General features: G+C 45.2%; 1 protein-coding gene across 1 annotated transcript in view; it reads left to right on the top strand.

The window, feature by feature from the left end:
* Nucleotides 1-310: 310 nt before the first annotated feature.
* Nucleotides 311-18,926, top strand: part of LOC120056802 (E3 ubiquitin-protein ligase RNF43-like) — a 223,194-nt gene continuing 204,578 nt past the window's right edge. Inside the window, exon 1 of the mRNA XM_039005003.1 lies at nt 311-2,067. Within this exon, the coding sequence (XP_038860931.1) occupies nt 1,828-2,067 (240 nt within the window). The 5' untranslated portion in view covers nt 311-1,827. The remainder of the gene's footprint in view (nt 2,068-18,926) is intronic.

Raw genomic sequence — 18,926 nt, 5'->3', positions numbered from 1 at the left:
AATGTTAAAAGATTATTCTGATTAAAATGTGATATAATTCAGAGGTTCTTTGCGTTTCATTTCTTGCATCTTGTTCTTGTTTGTATGGAGGCCTCAAAAGTGGGCTACAGCCTACTGGTAAAGGGTCCAGTCTGGGATCTTTTATCTATTCCTAAAGGAGATCTAAAGTGACGCTAGGCTGTTACCAGTGTTGTCAGCTGGAGGGCGCCCGGTGTCGTCTTTCGTCTGTTGGAAGTGCAGCTCCACCCTCGGTGACAGGCAGTCAGCAGGTAGACAGACAGACAGTCGATGAGATCCCAGGGGAGGGAGACTCGACTAGGCATGCTTCAAGGACTTAGTAAATGTACACTCGTGTCTGTTTGCAACTTTTCAACATTTGTATGACCAATATTAGTGTTTTAACGACATAAACGCTGTTAAGCGATTATACATTTGTTAAACCTTTCTTTTCAGTACCTCTTTTAATACTGAAGTTTATATTCTAATTTTTTTAAGCAGCGGCGGGAAGGATCTCTTTTCAGAATTGTTATAACTTTCAGACGTGGAACTCGGGGAAAATACTTTTTTGGAGGCTGCCAAGGAGCGAACAGGTTTTAGATGCGTAGCAACTTTAGTGGGCGATAGACATAATTGTGGATGCGTCGGCTGCAGAAATGACACGAGATTTATACTCCTATTTAATTAACTAGTTACATGTTAAGTAACTAATGCAACGATTCCATTGGATTAGTTAAACTTTTCAAGAGTCCGGAAATCTCCGATGTCAACTTTACAGTGGCATTTTTGTCAATAGATTGTCGCTACGGAGCCTATGAAAGTTACTGTTGCATTTTCGTCGTTTACTGTATTGTCGCCTTTCATCTTGGAATCCGTCATATCAACCAACATCAACCTGACTTTGTTCCTCATGGTTTCTGAAACCTCTGCGTGGGGATATCGTCACAATATCCTATCCAGCGTAAAGAGTAGGTGATTTGCTTTTTAGGTATTTGACAACTTGTTGCGTCTGGAGCCCTTCTGCCAGATTTGACTTTTTTTTTTCTTGCTCTGGAAATGGAATAGCGGTACATTGGATACACTTTGGTTTTAAATCAGGCAAAACTGTAGAATGTCTATAGTGGGTTGGGCACGAATTAAAGTACAAACATTGTTGCAAAATGTTTATTGAAATCTTGCCCGTGGTTGAAGATTACAAGAGCCGCCGTGTGCTCGGACTGAACCGATCTGTCTATGACAACTTTAACAAGCACGTTGAAAACGAGGACCGGGCCGCTGTTTATCTCATGTAAGGAGCTCGTGCTGTATGTGAACGGTGAACTAAATGTAAAGTCTATTCAACTATAAGCGACGCAATTCCAATTATTGATTTGATGTTGTCGAACTTGTGCATGCAATGTTTGGCCTCTCCTGTTAGTGATACCGGTTAACACACATGATCTACATCTTATCTTATTAGGCTAAGTATGTTATATTTATTTGATGGTTAGCAATTCCATAATTTAGAAGCAAACGTTCAGATTTTTTTCTTATGAGTGAATATGAAGACCACTTTACTTGGCGTGTTTAATAACTGTTTTTACCTGGAACAAACTTTCAAAGCGGGATAAGAATTCATTACAAAACCACAAGACATGGCAGTCCGTGAGTCTTAACACTTTGGATAAAACCCTGTATTTCGAGTCGTTTTCACGGGTTTCTACCATTTCTAACCCATAAAGCAGAGGACCGGCGTTGGGCCATATATTTCTTGTCCTGAATCAACATTGGTGGTTACCAGCTTTTGAAGTCCACGATGTACACCCGGAGCCCGCGGCTACAGCCGATCCAATGATCGTTCTCCAGCGGCGACTGGCCGGGCTCTGGCCGTGGCTGCTCATGGCGGCCCTGCAGGTGGTGTTTGGCCAGACGGGCCTGGAGCTGGCGGCGGCCGTCGAGACGGAGCGCTCGGCCCTCAGGGCTGTCATCAAGGTGACACTGCTGAGAGACGAGCCAACGGGGAAGCCCATCACTCTGGAAGGGCTGTTTGTCGGAGGGAGCGCCGGCTCTGCAGAGGGGAAGCTCATGCAGGTACGTGTCACGTCATAAAGGTTCCCAGGTCCACCAGATCATGTGCAGTGCAATTCAAGTCAAGTGCATACTGGCTACATTTTCTAGTTTGGCTTTCAATAACTACGTGGTAATACATTTTCCAAAGTGGTTATTGGCTTAAAATATCCCATGCATCTTTAATCAGTTATGTCACGGATTCACTCCGTTGAGATACAGTGTGTTGTATTATAGGTCTGGTAGGCCATTGGACTGTGTCTGGTATAGATGCTGTAAAGTGGTCAATGGAACTCGACCGAAACAGTGGAAATGTCATGGGAAAGATGCCGGTCCTCTGCTTTAAAAATCTGAGTATAATTATTGGATGGGTGTCAACCCCAATATACAGTATGTTCATGTCATCATCACCAATCAACAGCATTCCTTTTAAAATTACTGACTATCAGCACCGCTTTGCTACCAGTTTATACGAACAGGAGTTAGCATTTTGCAGTCACTTATTCTAAACCTGAAAAGGGACAACTTCTAAATGTTATGCAGGGAAAACAATCAATACACTATATGGCCAAAAGTATGTGGACACATGTTCGTTGCACATCTCATTCCTATATCATGGGCATTAAAATGGTGTTGGTCTCCCTTTTGCTGCATTAACAGTCTCCACTTCTGGGAAGGCTTTCCACTAGATGTTGAAACATTGCTTTGGGGACTTCAGCCACAAGAGCTTTAGTGAGGTCGGGCACTGATGTTGGACGATTAGGCCTGGCTCGCAGTCGGCGTTCCAATTCATCCCAAAGGTGTTCGATGGGGTTGAGATCAGGGCTAGGTGCAGGCTAGTCAAGTTCTTCCACACCGATCTCAACAAACCATTTCAGTATAGACCTAGCTTTGTGCACGGGGGCTTTGTCATGCTGAAACAGGAAAGGGCCATCCCCAAACTGTTGCCACAAGGTTGGAAGCACAGAATCGCAATGGTGGAAAAATAACCCAATTGTCATACTTCAGTAAAAGTAAAGATAGAAAATGACTCAAGTAAAAGTAAAAGTCACCCAGTTAAAATACTACTTGAATAAAAGGATCTGTTTTTAAATATACTTAAGTATATTTTAGCAATTACATTGACTTTTTATACTTAAATATCAAAAGTAAAAGTATGAATCATTTCAAATACTTTATATTAAGCAAACCAGACGGTAGCATTCTCCTGGCATCCGCCAAACCCAGATTTGTCCGTCGGACTGCCAGACAATGAAGCGTGATTCATCACTCCAGAGAACACGTTTCCACTGCACCAGAGTCCAAAAGCGGTAAGCTTTACACCACTCCAGCCGACTCTTGGCATTGCGCATAGTGATCTTAGGCTTGTGTGCGGCTGCAATGCCATGAAACCCATTTCATGAAGCTCTGACGAACAGTTCTCGTGCTGATGTTGCTTCCATAGGCGGTTTGGAACTCGGTAGTGTGTGTTGCAACTCAGGACAGAAGATTTTTACGCGCTTCAGCTGTCCCATTCTGTGAGCTTGTGTGGCCTACCACTTCATGGCTGAGCTGTTGTTGCTCCTGGACGTTTCCACTTCACAATAACAGCACTTACAGTTGACCGAAGACGCTCTAGCAGGGCAGAAATTTGCAGATCTGATTTGTTGGAAAGGTGGCATCCTATGATGGTGCCAAGTTGAAAGTCACTGAGCTCTTCAGTACGGGCCATTCTGCTGCTAATGTTTGTCTATAGAGATTGCATGGCTGTGCGCTTGATTTTATACACCTGTCAGCAACGGGTGTGGCTGAGATAGCTGAATCCACTCATTTGAAGGGGTGTCCACACACCTTTGGGTACGTAGTGTATATCCAAATCAGACTTAAGTAACCACATTGTGTTCCTGTTACAATACATAAATCATGATGGGTTTGACTAAGTTAGATCAGATTTGTTGACTATGCCAATCCAACGTCCTTCTCTCCCCCACAGTCTGCGTTCCATTGACGTCTTTACTGCATCTTATTCATATCGAGAGCACCACAGGCATCATGCCCTGTTTGAGCTGATGGTTATGGCTTGTTTTAACCATGTTTTCCTCCCTGGCTCGCTTCACTTTGGCACGTTCACCTTGGCAAACTGAAGTTAACACTGTGTCATATCCCAAACCACCAAAGAACCCCCATAGACAAACAGGGTTCAATCTCAGGCCAACTTTTTTGTAATCTTGTTGATCTCAGTCACTATAATGTAATAGGTTATTGATCTGCTAGACCTATAATGCTGTCGCTATAGTGGAAGCTGCCTTTGTTATCACTCGTTGTTATGCTGTTTTGTGTGATGACAGAACATCCACATTCTTCCGGAACAATAGTGTTGACATACAGTACATATTTGTATTTTTATTGTTTTTCTTCCTGCCTGCCGATACCATACTGGTTAGGGGTGAGAGTGCCAACTTCTCCACCCAAACATTTTTATCAAGCTGATAGATTTGTAGTTACCTAAATTATTAGAGCCAGCCATGCTCTGAAGTTGCCGGAAAACAGCCCGTTTTAATATTTCATACTGAACATAGTGATTTAAACATCAAACAATGCATTCCATTCCATGTTCAATAGTTGAGATCAAAAGCTGCATTTAAAAACCATATTTGTATAATTGACTCATGCCCTTACTGGGCAGAATGCACATGCCAAAACCATAGGCATACATGTGGTCTTTACTGTAATCTTTACTGTACATCTTTGCTGCACATCTTTACTGTACATCTTTACTGTACATTTTCCCTCTCCTACTATTCTGCAAGCCAGGCCCCTCACTCTGGTGCGTAGTTTTCTCATTCTCATTCTGAATCATACATGGATTCGGGTTGTTGGGGAACTAAAGCAAGGCTAAGTCAATTTATTTCCGATCGGAGAAGAAAGGGAGGACAGATGAGGTACTGTAGGGTCTTGTCTGTCCTCACTCACCAGGTGCAGGAGGCATTTTGAATGGATAACCAGATGCTGCAGACAGCCATAATTGATAAGAAAGTACATGGCCTTTTCCATGGGGGAAAGTTCAATATTAGACATGGTGGTGAAGAGGAGTACAGTGGATTTTATAAGAAATATATGCTCATCTACATTTGCTTTAATGTTTGTGTGTGTGTGTACACGCTTGCATCCGAATGTGTGTACACTTAGAAAACATGGTTCCAAAAGGGTTCTTCGGCTGTCCCCGTAGGAGAACCCTTTCAAGAACCCTTTTTTTTCCCAGATAGAAAACTTTTTGGTTCCATTTAGAACCTTCTGTAGAAAGGGTTCTACATGGAACCCAAAAGGGTTCTACTTCGAACCAAAAAGTGTTATTGAAAGGGTTCTCCTATGAGGACACCCAAAGAACCCTTTAAGGTTCTAGAGAGCACCTTTTTTTCCTAAGAGTGTATGTGTGATGTTGATTCTTGATAACATGTATTTTTAGAGCGGTATTTCCATAGCAGTGCTGCTGAGAAGATCAGAGGAATCATTCATTTACATTGAGGCAATGAGGCCTTTCTTTCCTTATAACACTGTGTGTTTCTGTGATATGTCACGTTAGATCTGAGCGATAACGTTGGACTTGACCTGGAAGGAGCAGTGCATTACAGTGTGACAGTTTATTTTTGTAAGAAAGTAGTTTCTAGATTCCTGTTTTACTGAGGGTGCATCCCAAATGGGATCCTTTTCTCCATATTGTGCACCATTTTTGATCAGGGCCCATAGGACACTGGTCAAAAGTAGGGCAGATAAGTATATAGCAAATTGGGTGGCATTTGGGCTGCATCCTGGTGTTCTACACCAGGTGACAAGGTTGATCAGGGTTGTGGAAGTGATGGCTGACATTACAGTATTTCCCTGAAGGTGTGAAGTGATCGTTAGGCTTCTGACTGCTGTTGTTCACTCAGCTCAGTTTACTTACCTGGGGACGATGACAGTTCTAATCCAGCGGACGATAAGATCCCTGTTTATTTTTCCTTCAGGTGAACACAAATCCCAACGCCACTCGTGAGTGTAGCCTGCGATGATGGTGATGACGTTTGGCCGGCTCTGCTGGGGCCAAATGAGATACTCTGGTCTAGGCCTGGGGTACACCACTTCATATTGAATCAACATGTATTCACTTCTAATTCACATCATTGCGGTCCTCTTTAAGCACTCAATTGTTGGTGGAGTTACAGTTGAATCAGTTGAGTTCGTGTCTTATGCTTTACCCACACTGATTGTCTGCACAGAGGCAGTGTTATGCTGTGAGACTGGCTGTGTACGAAATGGCACCCTATTCCCTATATAGTGCACTACTTTTGACCAGGGCGCTTGTCAAAAGGGGTGCACTATATAGGGATAGGAAAGTAGTGCACTGTATAGGGCATAGGGTTCCGTTTCAGCCTCACCCTGTGCGATCCTGTGTCTTTGTTGAAGTGCAGAGTACTATTCCAACCTGGTCTCGGAGCATTTCGTATTATTCTATACGTAAATCCGAGAAAGTATGTGGACACAGTATGTGGTTTTCCACTAGATGTTGGAACATTGCTGTGGGGACTAGCTTCCATTCATCCACAAGAGCATTAGTGAGGTTGGGCACTGATGTTGGGCGATTAAGCCCGGGTCGCAGTCTGTGTTCCAATTCATCCCAAAGGTGTTTGATGGGGTTGAGGTCAGGGCTCTGTGCAGGCCAGTCAAGTTCTTCTACACTGATCTCGATAAATCATTTCTGTATGGACCTCGCTTTGTGCACGGGGGCATTGTCATGCTGAAACAGGAAAGGGACTTCTTCAAACTGTTGCCACTAAGTTGGAAGCACAAAATCATCTAGAATATCATTGTATGCTGTAGCGTTAAGATTTCCCTTCACTGGAACTAAAGGGCCTAGGCCGAACCATGAAAAACAGCCTCAGACCATTATTCTACCTCCACCAACCTTTACAGTTGGCACTATGCATTCAGGCAGGTAGCGTTCTCCTGGCATCCGCCAAACCCAGCTTCACCGTCTCACCGTCTGATTCATCACTCTAGAGAACATGTTTCCACTGCTCCAGAGTCCAATGGTGGCGAGCTTTACACCACTCCATCCAACACTTGGCATTGTGAATGGTGATCTCTTTGGCTTGTTCGGCCATGAAAACCCATTTCATGAAGCTCCCGACAAACAGTTATTGTGCTGACGTTGCTTCCAGTTTGGAACTCGGTAGTGAGTGTTGCAACTGAGGACAGAATATTTTTTACGTGATACGTGCTTCAGCACTAGGCGGTTCTGTTCTGTGAGCTTGTGTGGCCTACCACTTTGCGGCTGAGCCGTTGTTGCTCCTATACGTTTGTATATATAGTGTGGTTCACTAACGTTAGCTAGGCTAGGGGTTAGGGTTAATGTTAGGGTTAAGTTTAGGATTTAGGTTAAAGGGTTAAGCTTAGGGTTAAGGGTTAAGGTTAGGGGAAGGGTTATCTAACATGCTAAGTAGTTGCAAATTAGCTAAAAAGTTGTAAGTAGCTGAAAAGTAACTAATTCGCTAAAATGCTAATGTTGTCCACATTATATGTCTTACCCATCCACCACAAACAACCACCCTCCTTTAATTTTTGCCTTAAGTAACCATCTATCTTATGTAACCATACCAAATGTAACATGTCATCCATACTAAATGGAGGGTTTCGGATTTGCATACAGAATAATAGGAAATGCGACCAGGTTGAGTATTCCTGTTTCAACAGGCCTCTATTGCCTCTGAGCGCAGCTTTATGTTCAACGCTTTATGTTCCTGTCTTCCTTCCGGGGAAACTGGATGGGGGATGAAAGGAGGTTTCCATCGCTCTCTCTCTCTCTCTCTCTCTCTTTCTCACCTAACAACAACGCACATTCCAGATTCCACAAAGTTTGTGACTTGTGTTTTTCTTTTGTGTTGGATCGCTAAAGACACTACCTATAGAGATATGAATTCTAATACACTTTAATGGGTTGGATTCAATAAATACACATTTACTCCAACTGGTTTATTAAAGATGTGTGTTTACCTTGAAGTACTTCAGAGCTGAGTAGAGTTGAACAGCTCTGAGACTGAGAGAGAAACGTGGTTCGTACAGGACTTGTATTACTATAGAACGTGGTCATGTAATTATTAGCCCAGCATGTCTGTTTTTCCAGTTGACGATTCGGACGCGTTTAGATTTACCAAACTGCCCTCATGTAATAATTTTTTTCTCTTTTATTTTGGTATTGTCCATATGTAGCTCGTTTTTGGTCACAGGTCCAGGAATGGCTGAAGAATTGCAACATTTGCCTAGAACTAACGCTACAGATAGCAATACTGGGGGATTTGAAAAGCCATAGTCAATCAATCAATAATATAATAATTATTTTAGCAAAAATGTTTATTTTTAATTTACAATCTGTAGAAGCTATGAGAATAGGAAGGTTCAAATCTTTTGTGAAGCATCACAGCACAGTTGAAAAATATATGGCAAATAAAAATCCGAAATGGATGATGTTGGAAGATAGATGGGAAGGGTTGAGTGGAACTGAAGGGTGGGACTAATAACAAGATAAACAATGTAGGGCATACGGGATCTGTGAAATGTGTATAGGTGCGGAGCTTTTGTGAAATAGCACAGTTACAAGTGGAAATAAAATTGGATGGACAACAGAAATAGAGGAAGGACTAAGAACAAACAAGAGAGAACTATTATAAAGTAGTCTGTGTCTGTAAAATAGGTATAAGATGTATAAATTGAAGGTAAAAGCAGAAGTGTTTATTAGTTTACTCCAATTGGGGGAGCGGTGGTAGGGTTGCGGGGAATAATAATAAAGGTATATTCTTTAAAAAAGTATGTATGTCTATATAGGTATGTGTATGTATATATGTATGCATGCGTGTATGGATATATATATTTACCCAAAAAAATATGGGGGATTGGAAATGATGCAGACAATTACATTGGAAGCAACATTCTTTCCGCAATATTAAGCTGATCCACCCCAAAAAAATAAATAAAAAAAAAAAAAAATAAAATAATAATAATAATTTTTTTCTCTCTTTCAAAATGGACCGTTTTGACGGTCAGGCGTGTTCTAGGCGTGAAGATATTTCAACTTGTCTAGAGAGAATGTCAAAATAATATCAATAAGAACCATGAAATGTACGCTATGCAGACATTTAATTAACTGACGTATTTGGCAGTTTATGAATTGGTTGGCACAACATCATACGCGTGACCTTGATAAAGAGAAATAGGCACTGGGAAATTTGATATGTGACTAAACAGATCATCTGTACGCTACGTGCAGAGCACTTTGTTTTAAGCATCAATTTGTTCCCATGTTCTTACCCAAACTGGGTGCAGCACCTGGTAAACTGTAATATCCCTCAACACGCAGGGATTCACACGGTATAAGTATTATCAGAGGACTTTGGAGTTTGCCGAAAAACAGTAGGTTATTCTGGCTGGAATTATTACTCTCCCACCATGTACAAATGACTGGCATGGCAGATTCAGATGGGACAAAAATTCAGTATCCAACAGCACTGATAGATCTCTCTCGCTCTCTCTGTTTCTGTCTGTATCTCTCTGTCTCTCTCTCTCTCTCTCTCTCTCTCTCTGTCTGTCTCTCTGTCTCTCTGTCTCTCTGTCTCTCTCTCTGTCTCTATGTCTCTCTCTCTTTGTCTCTCTGTCTCTCTCTCTCTGTCTCTATGTCTCTCTCTCTTTGTCTCTCTGTCTCTCTCTTTGTCTCTCTGTCTCTCTGTCTCTTTGTCTCTCTGTCTCTCTGTCTCTCTGTCTCTTTGTCTCTCTGTCTCTCTGTCTCTCTCTCTCTCTCTCTCTTTCTGTCTCTCTGTTTCTCTGTCTCTCTCTCTCTCTCTCTCTCTCTCTCTGTCTCTCTCTAGCCTTCTTTTTAGTGGTGGAGTATGACAGCCAGTTTTCATAACCCACAGTAATTATACCTGGCCACGTTTGATCTTCTTAAGCATGTTGTTTCTCTGGGCCACAGGCTCACAATCTCTCTCTGTCTCTCTGTCTCTCTGTCTCTGTGTCTCTTTCTCACTGCTCCACTGAGCTCGCCTTCCTCTCTCTCTCTCTCTCTATTTGATCACATAAGAAAAACAAGATCCAACATGAGAAAAACATTTCAACTTTAATGTTTTGAAGAAAAAGACTCCATTACCAAGCATTGCACCCTTTGGTCTTTATTGAAGTATATATTTCTTTCCCACTGATATTGAGTTTTGATCTTTGACATTTTTATTTTCCCTACTTTGAAGAAAGTTATAAGAATGTTATGATTTACTATTTGACAATACAAATACATGTTGTTATAAAATTCCTGTCAAAGTATTTGATCAATATGAGCAGTGGGGGGGGGGGGGGGGGGGTGCAGTTATATTGCCTGATATACAGCTGTAACAGAGTGGAAATAAATATTGCCTGATATACACAGCTGTAACAGAGTGGTAATACATATTGCCTGATATACACAGCTGTAACAGAGTGGTAATACATATTGCCTGATATACACAGCTGTAACAGAGTGGTAATACATATTGCCTGATACACAGCTGTAACAGAGTGGTAATACATATTGCCTGATATACACAGCTGTAACAGAGTGGTAATACATATTGCCTGATATACACAGCTGTAACAGAGTGGTAATACATATTGCCTGATATACACAGCTGTAACAGAGTGGTAATACATATTGCCTGATATACACAGCTGTAACAGAGTGGTAATACATATTGCCTGATATACACAGCTGTAACAGAGTGGTAATACATATTGCCTGATATACACAGCTGTAACAGAGTGGTAATACATATTGCCTGATATACACAGCTGTAACAGAGTGGTAATACATATTGCCTGATATACACAGCTGTAACAGAGTGGTAATACATATTGCCTGATATACACAGCTGTAACAGAGTGGTAATACATATTGCCTGATATACACAGCTGTAACAGAGTGGTAATACATATTGCCTGATATACACAGCTGTAACAGAGTGGTAATACATATTGCCTGATATACACAGCTGTAACAGAGTGGTAATACATATTGCCTGATATGCACAGCTGTAACAGAGTGGTAATAAAAAGCACTGAAACAAACACAGCCATTTAAAGGACTGTAACATGCTGTGAGCTCTTTGTTCCCCTTTTCCGATCCCTTCGTGTGTTCAGGTCAGGGGACTGTTGCTACATTCCTCCCTCAGATCTGATATCCAACAGTCTAATCTCTCTGGTAGGATGCCCATGTCCACTGGCTGGCTTGGCTCAGGCCTGTAGGTTTCAACCACTCCGTGCGGTCAGGCATTTTGACTCCCTCTCTCCGTTTCTCCCACTACAAAGCCAGTCCAGTGGCCAGGAAGGGCCAGCCGGTGGAGAAGAAGAAGTGAAAGGGCTTCTGGAATAGCTTTGAAGTTGTGGGGAAATCCAGCTGTCCTCTGAGCCCAGTGGAGAGGAGGATTATGTTACGCCTGCCGCACCTCCTTTTGAACTTAATCCTCTGTTGGGCTCTCTGCCCAATTAAAAGAAGCTAAACTGTTTTAAAAGGGCTCTTTTTTTCCACTAAGTCCCTTTAGAATTTTTCTTTACTCTCTCCTCTGTCTGTCGAGGGCTTTGTCCCAGTGAAAGGTCAGATTGACCTTTGTGAGGGCCCACAAAGACATCAGCTATAATTGGGGCAGGCAGGGCACTAGACATTGCATACTGGTTAACTCTGCACCGCTTTTCTTCCCTATCTTCCTCCCTGGCCTGGCCTGGAGACCCCTGGGGAGGCCCTGTTTCTCAGCCTCCACCTCTCCCCTCAGATCAGAACAGTCCCAGAGTAGACCACTATCTCTCTCTGTGGCCAGCAGGCAGACAGGCAGCCTCACCCAGCCCAGAGAGAGAGAGAGGCTTGGCCTGCCAGACGGATAGTTAGTAGGCCGGGAATGAGAGGAGGAGGGTGGGGGGCAGTGTAATGAACACGATGGGAGACAGAGAGCTGGTTTCAAGTTCAGGGCGCAGAAGGTGTTTATTGGTAAAGGACCACAGGAGGAGGCAGGTAGCTGGGTCCAGGGGCAGGCAGAAGGTCATACACAGGAGGAGGTAGGTAGCTGGGTCCAGGGGCAGACAGAAGGTCATACACAGGAGGAGGTAGGTAGCTGGGTCCAGGGGCAGGCAGAAGGTCATACACAGGAGGAGGTAGGTAGCTGGGTCCAGGGGCAGGCAGAAGGTCATACACAGGAGGAGGTAGGTAGCTGGGTCCAGGGGCAGACAGAAGGTCATACACAGGAGGAGGTAGGTAGCTGGGTCCAGGGACAGGCAGAAGGTCATACACAGGAGGAGGTAGGTAGCTGGGTCCAGGGGCAGACAGAAGGTCATACACAGGAGGAGGTAGGTAGCTGGGTCCAGGGGCAGACAGAAGGTCATACACAGGAGGAGGTAGGTAGCTGGGTCCAGGGACAGGCAGAAGGTCATACACAGGAGGAGGTAGGTAGCTGGGTCCAGGGGCAGACAGAAGGTCATACACAGGAGGAGGTAGGTAGCTGGGTCCAGGGGCAGACAGAAGGTCATACACAGGAGGAGGTAGGTAGCTGGGTCCAGGGGCAGGCAGAAGGTCATACTCAGGGGGTGGGCTGGAAAGTGAGCTGCGTTCAGGGGATCTACGCGTTTGAGAGTGTGAGTTGGAAGCAGACGTTACAGGGAGGAAGGGGGCAGCTGAGGGAGACGAAGATCAAAGTGTGTGTTCAGTTAAGAAACATGAGCTAGGATGATTAATAAAGGAAGCTATTTAGTCTGCACTTCCCCCTCCTCCCCCTCTTCCTGGATTTCCTGTCTGGATTTCCTCCCTCTCCTCTCCTTTAACTTCAACTCAATGATCAAGCCTCCATCCATTCCAAATTGGCTTTATCGGGTGTGTTTTGCATGCAAAGCTTCAATATGTTAGTCTTCCTGGTCCTGGGATGGACACCATATGAGACCATCTCAACATAAACATTAGAATCACTTTTCCATCCTACTCTATCTTCCCCGTGGCGACAGGAGACTTTTCATAAAGTTCGTCCCTGACAGCCTTGACTGACTGAACGGTGTCTTTCGTCACGCTACCCAGTGGAAGTAACCACCCCCCCTCTGCTTTACTTTCGTATCATGTCCCCTAACACCAGTCTCAACGTCAACAGTGCAGATGTGACTCTGGGATGCTGGCCTTCTAGGCAGAGTTCCTCTGTCTAGTGGCTGTGTTCTCTTGCCTATCTTAATCTTTTCTTTTTATTGGCCAGTCTGAGATAGGGCTTTTTCTTTGCAACTCTGCCTAGAAGGCCAGCATCCCGGAGTCACCTCTTCGCTGTTGACGTTGAGACTGGTGTTTTGCGGGTACTATTTAATGAAGCTGCCAGTTGAGGACTTGTGAGGCGTCTGTTTCTCAAACTAGACACTCTAATGTACTTGTCGTCTTTCTCAGCTGTGTACCGGGGCCTCCCACTCCTCTTTCTATTCTGGTTAGAGCCAGTTTGCGCTGTTCTGTGAAGGGAGTAGTACACAGCATTGTACGAGTTCTTCAGTTTCTTGGCAATTTCTCACATGGAATAGCCTTCATTTCTCAGAACAAAAATAGACTGACGAGTTTCAGAAGAAAGGTTTTTGTTTCTGGCCATTTTGAGCCTGTAATCGAACCCATAAATGCTGATGCTCCAGATACTCAACTAGTCTAAAGAAGGACAGTTTTATTGCTTCTTTAATCAGGACAAGTTTTCCAAGAGCTATGAAAAATACAGATGAAAACTCTCTAGGTAGATAGTGTGATCTACAGCTTATCATGAGATACTCTACCTCAGGCGAGCAAAACCTTGAGACTTCCTTAGATATCGTGTACCAGCTATTGTTTACAGATATGCATAGGCCCCCGCCCCATGTCTTACCAGAGTTCTGTCCTGCCGAGATAGTGTATAACCCGCCAGTTGTATGTTCTTAAAATCGTCGTTTAGCCACAACGAAACATTAAAATATTACAGTTCTAAATGTCCTGTTGGTAGGATATACATGCTTTCAGTTCATCCCATTTATTATTCAGCGATTGAACATTAGCAAGCAGGGTGGAAGGCAAGGGCAGATTAGCCACTCTTCGCCTGATACTCACTTTCCGCGAATCACAGGGATCTGGGCCTGGTGTCTGTAGTAGTATATCCCTCCCGTCCAACTCATTGAAGAAGAGCTCTTCGTACAATCATTTTAACATTTATTTAACTAGGCAAGTCAGGTAAGAACAAATTCGTATTTACAATGACAGCCTAGGAACAGTGGGTTAACTGCGTTGTTCAGGGTCAGAACTACAGATTTTTACCTTGTCAGGTCGGGGATTCGATCTAGCAACCTTTCAGTTACTGGCCCAACGCTCTAACTACTAGGCTACCTGCCGTCCCAATTTGAGGTGAGTTATCCCAGTTTTGATGTCCAGAAGCTCGTTTTGTTCATAAGAGACAGTAGCAGCAACATTATGTACAAAATAAGTTACGAACAATGCGAAAAATCAAAAAAAATAGCATGATTGGTTAAGAGCCGATAAAACAGCAGGCCTCCCCTCCGGCACCATTTTCCTTTTTTCCTCTATATGTTGAAGAGGGTGGGGCTTAAGCTGCATCCCTGTCTCACCCCACGGCCCTGTGGAAAGAAATGTGTATGTTTTTTGCCAATTTTAACCGCATAATGTCTTATGTTTTTCCCCCAACACCCCTATCCATCAATTTGTATAGCAGATCCTCATGCCAAATTGAGTCAAAGGCTGTCAAAGGCTGAAATCAACAAAGCATGAGAATACTTTGCCTTTGTTTTGGTTTGTTTGTCAATTAGGGTGTGCAGGGTGAATACGTGGTCTGTCGTACGATAATTTGGTAAAAAGACAATTTGACATTTGCTCAGTACATTGTTTTCACTGAGGAAATGTACTGCTGTTAATGATAATGCAGAGGATTTTCCCAAGGTTGCTGTTGACGCATATCCCACGGTAGTTATTGGAGTCAAATTTGTGTCCAATTTTGTGGATTGGGGTGATCGGACCTTGGTTCCAAATATTAGGGAAGATGCCAGAGCTAAGGATGATGTTAAAGAGTTTAAAAATAGCCAATTGGAATTTGTTGTCTGTATATTTGATCATTTCATTGAGGATACCATCAACACCACAGGCCTTTTTGGGTTGGAGGGTTTGTATTTTGTCCTGTAGTTCATTCAATGTAATTGGCACAAAGAGTTATCTATCCAAAATGGAGTAAACCACTTCTCCAATCGTTTTGGCTCTATAACAAAGAACAAACATCAAAAACATATACATGATCAAAAACAAATCTTAGAATCAACTATTAAAGACTAGCAGAACCCACTGGATTCTCCTATCCCTGACTTTCGACTCTCTCGCTCTCTCTCGCTCGCTCGCTCTCGCTCTCTCTCCCTGCCAGTCCTGCTATCTCGCTCACTCTGTCTCCGAGTCTCTCTCTGATTGATTTCTCTTCCTCACATCAAATCAAATATATTGGTCACATGCACATATTTAGCAGATGTTATTGAGGGTGTAGGGAAAATGCTAGTGTTCCTAGCTCCAACAGTGCAGTAGTATCTAACAATACACAAATCTAAAAGTAAAAGAATGAAATTAAGAACTATATAAATATTAGGACGATCAATGTCGAAGTGGGATTGACTAAAATACAGTAGTATAGAATACAGTACATCCATATGAGATGACATCTGACTAGACTCACCGATGCAGTGGCGTCAGTTTGCTGGGGATCTAATCTCAGCCCCCTTTCCCTTAGTCTCTCCTTTCTCATGCCTCTAACAGATGCCGTGTTCGTTAGTGGGCTCAACATTTGCACACAATCATTTCAGACAGCCCTCTGATCATCCCCCTTCCCATAATGGGATACCCCCAAAATTGATCTGACAAATGTCCAGATAGCAGGTTAGCAGCACAGATAGGAAAAAGGGGGTAGTGAGTCCTGTCCTGTCTGGCCTGGCCCTCCTCGACCCTGCCTTCCCTCCCGTTCCACTGGGGCTGTCTGTCCTGTCTGGACTGGCCCTCCTCGACCCTGCCTTCCCTCCCGTTCCACTGGGGCTGTCTGTCCTGTCTGGCCCTCCTCGACCCTGCCTTCCCTTCCGTTCCACTGGGGCTGTCTGTCCTGTCTGGCCCTCCTCGACCCTGCCTTCCCTCCCGTTCCACTGGGGCTGTCTGTCTTGTCTGGCCTGGCCCTCCTCGACCCTGCCTTCCCTCCCGTTCCACTGGGGCTGTCTGTCCTGTCTGGACTGGCCCTCCTCGACCCTGCCTTCCCTCCCGTTCCACTGGGGCTGTCTGTCCTGTCTGGCCTGGCCTGGCCTTCCTCGACCCTGCCTTCCCTCCCGTTCCACTGGGGCTGTCTGTCCTGTCTGGCCTGGCCTGGCCTTCCTCGACCCTGCCTTCCCTCCCGTTCCACTGGGGCTGTCTGTCCTGTCTGGCCCTCCTCGACCCTGCCTTCCCTCCCGTTCCACTGGGGCTGTCTTTCCTGTCTGGCCCTCCTCGACCCTGCCTTCCCTTCCGTTCCACTGGGGCTGTCTTTCCTGTCTGGCCTGGCCCTCCTCGACCCTGCCTTCCCTCCCGTTCCACTGGGGCTGTCTGTCCTGTCTGGACTGGCCCTCCTCGACCCTGCCTTCCCTCCCGTTCCACTGGTGCTGTCTGTCCTGTCTGGCCTGGCCTGGCCTTCCTCGACCCTGCCTTCCCTCCCGTTCCACTGGGGCTGTCTGTCCTGTCTGGCCCTCCTCGACCCTGCCTTCCCTCCCGTTCCACTGGGGCTGCCTGTCCTGTCTGGACTGGCCCTCCTCGACCCTGCCTTCCCTCCCGTTCCACTGGGGCTGTCTGTCCTGTCTGGCCTGAACCTCCTCAACCCTGCCTTCCCTCCCGTTCCACTGGGGCTGTCTGTCCTGTCTGGACTGGCCCTCCTCGACCCTGCCTTCCCTCCCGTTCCACTGGTGCTGTCTGTCCTGTCTGGCCTGGCCTGGCCTTCCTCGACCCTGCCTTCCCTCCCGTTCCACTGGGGCTGTCTGTCCTGTCTGGCCTGGCCTGGCCTTCCTCGACCCTGCCTTCCCTCCCGTTCCACTGGGGCTGTCTGTCCTGTCTGGCCTGGCCTGGCCTTCCTCGACCCTGCCTTCCCTCCCGTTCCACTGGGGCTGTCTGTCCTGTCTGGACTGGCCCTCCTCGACCCTGCCTTCCCTCCCATTCCACTGGGGCTGTCTGTCCTGTCTGGCCTGGCCTGGCCTTCCTCGACCCTGCCTTCCCTCCCGTTCCACTGGGGCTGTCTGTCCTGTCTGGCCTGACCTTCCTCAACCCTGCCTTCCCTCCCGTTCCACTGGGGCTGTCTGTCCTGTCTGGCCTGGCCTGGCCTTCCTCAACCCTGCCTTCCCTCTCATTCCACTGTTGAGATGATTCTCAGGCGACTGGGAAAAGGGACCGACAGATGGGGGAAACATGGCAAATCTCTTAAGGTCTGACTGCCGGCCCTTATTTTTAAGTCATTAGAACAGGCCTGGAATTCCTGAATGTGTTTGTGTCTGTCAGACCCATGTTATACAATAAATGATTTTCCTGTTTTCATGGCTCTCTCCAAGCAAACCCTGATGACTTCCTTTCACTCTCATTGGCTGTCCTGTACAGGCACTACTCACACATACACACGGCAGGTACGGCAGGTAAGGCAGCTGGTACCCAAGCGGTTAGAGCGTTGGGCCAGTAACAGAAAGGTCGCTGGTTTGACTCCAGTCTGGTGCCTGGACTCCAGTCTCTCTCTGTTGATGTGTGGTTATCTTGTCCTACTACTTCACACACCACTCAATGTGGTGTTGGCCTCATCCTTGGATGGGGTGAGCCGGAGGAAGGGGGAGACACGCTGAAACACACACAGATTTACCAAATCAGATTAAATAAGGACCTGCCCTCTCACGTCAACTTCCTTTGCATGGTTTGCTAGCATGTGACCTGTTTTGAACTGGCCCCTCCCTCCCTGTCTCCTCTCTCCTGATGATGCTCTGCAAAGAGAGACAGAGATTCTCTTATTTTAACTATGTGCGCATCGTTATAACACTGTATATAGACATAATATGACATATGAAATGTCTTTATTCTTTTGGAGCTTCTGTGAGTGTAAAGTTTACTGTTAATTGGGGCGGCAGGTAGCCTTGTGGTTAGAGCGTTGGTCCAGTAACCGGAAGGTTGCAAGATCGAATCCCCGAGCTGACAAGGTAAAAATATGTCATTCTGCCCTTGAACAAGGCAGTAAACCCACTGTTCCCCAGTAGGCTGTCATTGTAAATACGAATTAGTTTCGTAACTGACTTGCCTAGTTAAATTAAAAACTATTGTTTATTTCACTTTTGTTTATTATCTACTTCACTTGTTTTGGCAATGTTAACATGTGTTTCCCATGTCAATAAAACCCTTGAATTGAATTGAATTGAATTGAATTGAATTGAATGGAGATTCCTGAATGATCCTCACCTGTGTGTAGACAGACTGGGAAACAGACCATCTGTTACACTGAGCCAGCCGCTCGTGCACGCGCATACACACACACACACACACGCACACGTACACACACAGTACACACACAGTACACACACAGTACACACACACACACACAGTACACACACACACAGTACACACACAGTACACACACACACAGTACGTACACACAGTACACACACACACACACACAGTACACACACACGCATATTACATACACACACACAGTACACACATACAGTACACACACTCTATAGACAGCTATCACAACTGTGGGTAGGGTAAAGGACAGGTTACCTGCCATTCATTAGTATTGTTTAGGTTTTGTTCTCCAGAAAAGACTCTCGCAGTCAGTGAGTCGGTAGAGTCG

This window comes from Salvelinus namaycush, chromosome 12 (assembly GCF_016432855.1).
Source record: "Salvelinus namaycush isolate Seneca chromosome 12, SaNama_1.0, whole genome shotgun sequence".
Classification (NCBI taxonomy): domain Eukaryota; kingdom Metazoa; phylum Chordata; class Actinopteri; order Salmoniformes; family Salmonidae; genus Salvelinus; species Salvelinus namaycush.
Note: the sequence above shows the minus strand (reverse complement) of the source record. Positions and strands in the feature narration are given on the sequence as shown.